General features: G+C 40.4%; 1 protein-coding gene across 1 annotated transcript; it reads right to left on the reverse strand.

Moving 5' to 3' along the window:
• Positions 1-2433: 2433 nt before the first annotated feature.
• LOC138886239 (uncharacterized) lies at positions 2434-2937 on the reverse strand. Its single transcript, XM_070167302.1, has one exon. It carries the CDS (start codon positions 2935-2937, stop codon positions 2434-2436), a length of 504 nt encoding a protein of 167 aa, XP_070023403.1.
• Positions 2938-4205: the final 1268 nt, after the last annotated feature.

Here is a 4205-nt window from a genome sequence, read left to right on the forward strand (position 1 = left end):
TCTTCACATTGGTCGGCGACCATAATTTTGAAGGATTGATAGACAATGTGCTCACTTTCTTCTCTAGCTTCGAGACACGGGACTGACGGATCCCTGTAAATGGACTGTTCATCCTCCTCGTGGACAAAAATTTCTTGGTTTTCATGTTCAAACTTGACTATTTGTTAGAGAGTGGAGGGCATAGCCCCTGTAGCGTGGATCCATGGTCTTCCTAGGAGAAAATTATATGAAGTATCCATGTCCAGAACCTGGAAAGTCACTTCAAAGTCCACGGGGCCAATGGTTAGAATCAAATCAATTTCCCCTATCGTATCTCGCTTGACACCATCAAAAATGCGGGCACATATATTGTTCGATCTAATCCTTACTGTCCCGATTTCTATCCTCTGTAGCATTGAAAGAGGGCAAATGTCAACTCCGGACCCACCATCTAGCATAACCCTCTTCACATAATAACCTTCACATTTGATAGTCAAGTGAAGGGCTTTATTATGGGTAGCTCCCTCTGGAGGCAAGTCATCACGGCTGAAGGAAATCCGGTTGACTTCAAAAAATTGCTCAGCAATGCTTTCCAATTGTTCGAATGAAGTTTCAATCGGGACATACGCCTCATTCAATGTTTTCAGAAGCACCTTCTAATGTTCATTTGAGCTCATCAGTAAGGATAAAAGTGAAACCTGGGAAGGAGTCTTCCTAAGTTGATCAATTATGGCATATTCTAAAGTTTTCATTCTTCGGAAAAACTCTTCCGCTTCTTCAGCACTCACCGGCTTCTTGATTGGAAACCTTTTCTCCTTATTTAGCTTTGATTGTTCAGCTCTTCTGGGTTGTGGTATCTCTCAGATTGGTTCATTTCATTAACTTCTCCCATGACTTCCTTTCCTTTGTACGTGACCACTGTCTTGTTGTAATTTCAAGGAACTGCAGTGGGGTCTCTCATAAGGCTCTATGGTGCACAGTTGATAGCCACGTGCTCAGTCAGCCTTGGTGAAATTATCAGCCCCCGCACCAAATAAGTCCCTTTGGGCACGTACAACTTTGGCACCTTCAGAGTGACTTTCCTTTGCTCAAATCTCTTGGGAGTGTTCAACACGAGTTTTTCCTTTCTCAGGGCCCTAGGAACGTAGAGAAAGGCGTCCTTAGCATGTGTTGCCCCTGACTTTGTTTCCACAGCCTTTTCAGCAACTTAAGGAGTTGAATTGATATCCTTCTCATTTCTAGCTTGTTTTGCCACCGCCTTGGGTCTATTTTCTAAGTCGGCGATGACAATGATAACTTTCAAAGCCAGATTGAATTCCTTGTCCTCACAGATCATCCTAATGAGCGGCTCGTTGTTGTGAGTCGGTAATGGGTTGTGATGTTTTAAGCGTCAATACCACACAAGAGGGGGGTGATTTGTGTGGTACCCAATTTTCAATCTAGAAGAACCAGATTCTTCTAGGTGTTTTAACTACTACTGTTTGCGGAATTAAAAGTATATAAAATAAAGAACCGAGATTTTTACATGGAAAACCCCCAGTTCAAAAGGTGAAAAAATCACGACCTACTACTCAGTAGGATTTTCCCCAACATTTTACTGAATCACTGAGCCAAAACAGCATTTACAAAACTCTTTGTAAACCTAAGGATTACCTCTAATCCCATTGTAGCAACCAGCATCTAACTGTTGCGACAACTTCAAGTTAGACTATAACTTGAACTCTCAAAGTACCTAATACAATTGCTTCTATGAAAGCTGGAAAGGTACAACTTTAAACCACCTACTACAATTGAACTAGAATAAGAAAAAACACAATGGAACTGGTTCTTCTATCTCGTTCAAGTAGCTTCAGGAGTGCACACTCAAATCTCACATAAATTGCTTGCAAAATCGCCTTGCTCTTTTGCTTTCAATTTAGTTTAACTTCTGCGTTTGTGCAATTCCTGTAAAAGAGAACAATCACTGTTATTTAATGAGTTAGTAATTAGATTTTGATTGAGACTCAATTGTTGATCTTCCATCGAAGTTGAGTCCTTGAACAACACAAACTCCAACACTATCTTTTATCCGGATTGTGTTCTCTTCACATAAGGAGACTTTCTCCCCTTATCCAATATACAACCTTTTCGATCAGATCGAGAGATATTGCTGCTTGATCAATAGGACTTATCTCCTTCACGTACATCTCACATGTATAGGTTGATCATGACTGTGCTTCACATGATGAACCTGGTCCAATAAGCACATGGTCGCATATTGGTCAAGAGCAGTAGGTAGGGAGTCCAGGCATGGCCACCTTTTCCTAGTGTAGTCATCAAACCCTTCAGAGGGTATATCCAGAATTTCTCCCAGTTTCGCAGCATCAAATTGCACTGGGACTCCCTTCACCAAGCTACTGACAACCCCATCCTTAACATCAGCATTAGCCATGAACTCAATTAGTTCATTTCTGGCTATTCTTCCATTTGAAGGACCATGTCTTTCAAACCTTGAGCAGTTAAAGTGTCAACCAACCTCATCATCCCTGGTTCCACCAGGTCCTTCAACCATCTACCTTTCAAATATTTTCTCCTGCCAAAAATAACAAACTTCTCCTGTTCCTTCTTAGATTCCTCTTCTTCTTCTCCACTCCATTTTTTATCATCTGAAACTTTTGCTTGTTTAGCTTTCACTGCAGATCTTGTCCTCTTGGCTAGTGAGGATTCATCAGACACAGGTACAGAAGAAGACTTCTTGGAAGAAGTCTTGGACTTTTTAGGTTTTGGTGTAGGAACCTCCACTGTTGTACCCCTTTCTTGATGGACCAGTTCCATCTCCTCTTCCTCTACAACTTCAGAGGATTCTGCAACCTTTCTCTTTCCCTTCTCCATTTTCTTTTTCTTGCTTTCTTCAAGAGCCTTTTGTAAGTCAGTTTCACTTTGTTTTACTCTGCTTCTTGTGGCTCTTCCCTTAGGCATTGAAGAGGCAGTAGGTTTTGGGGATGAAGTTTTTCTTTTCTTAGATGGCTTGGGAACATTTAGGGCTTTTGGTGTGGAAGCTTTGCATTTTTTTTGGGTCATAACTTGTCTCAATCTTTCTCAGTAGATCAGCTAGGGTCTCTTCAGTAGATGAAACAGGTTCATCTCTCCTTTTGCTCAGATGAACCAACCCCTCAGCAGCCTCCCCAGACCCACTTCCCCCTGACTTCATGCCACTCTCTTCTAACCTCTCTTGTACAACCCCACATATAGCAAGAACTGCTCTCTTCCCATTTCCCCTCTCTTTACTACTTGCACTCTCTCTCTTTCTTTTTCAGACTTCTTTTTACCTCCACTCCTACTCGTCTCAGCCAACTTAACATCCCTAATGGGTCCAACTAGAACAAACCTAGTTTCAAAGTTTTCAACAACAGATGAACTTACCTCAGTAGGGAATTCTTAAGTTTTTTCAGAGTCATAAGACCCATGGCTTTCCCCCTTAGTCATAGATTGAAAGGATTCAGACTCAAAACTGGAATCAGAATTTGGAGCTGGGCTTTCTTTCACTTGGCTAGCTTTCAACCTCTCATTTAAAACCTTTCTCAGAGTCCCAGAAGCTACAGTTTTTTGAGCCAACATTTTCTGCCCTCAAAACCTAGGTTTTGGGGATTCACTAGGAGGAGTAGATGAGGATGAATTTGAGGGTGATGGTGGTGGAGGAGAACCAGGATGATCTTGCGGGTTAGATAATTTTTGTTCATTTCTTGAGTTAATTTGGGAATTTTGGAGAAGAAAGAAATTAGAGTTGAAGAAGAGAATTTTTGATGGTTTTATAATAATGAAGAAGATTAGATATGTGGTGTTTATTTAAAAAGTATTAGACATTAATTCCGTAACGACAGCTTTTCAAGGGTCAAATAGAAGTCTAATCAAACGGTAATTCCAGACTTTTAATAATTATTTAGCTTCCCTAGATATTAGGCAAAAATCACGGTTTTAGAGTTCTAAATGGACAAAACTGGTTCAATGCTTCAACGGATAGAATTTTCTAGGAATTTGGCAAGTATAGGACTTCTGCTCATGATTGAATTGTTAATCTTTCTAATTGTGCAAAGTACTGAAACCATACCTGAGCTTTCATATGAACTCATATTAATGAACCAGGTTCTTCATTTGGAATTCTCTTGAACATGCCTCAAATGCCATAATAGAAAAAACTTTGTAAGAGAACAGTGAGTCATATATACACATGTCACAGGAGTATACTA

The sequence above is a fragment of the Nicotiana sylvestris genome, chromosome 2 (genome assembly GCF_000393655.2).
Source record: "Nicotiana sylvestris chromosome 2, ASM39365v2, whole genome shotgun sequence".
Taxonomy (NCBI): Eukaryota; Viridiplantae; Streptophyta; class Magnoliopsida; order Solanales; family Solanaceae; genus Nicotiana; species Nicotiana sylvestris.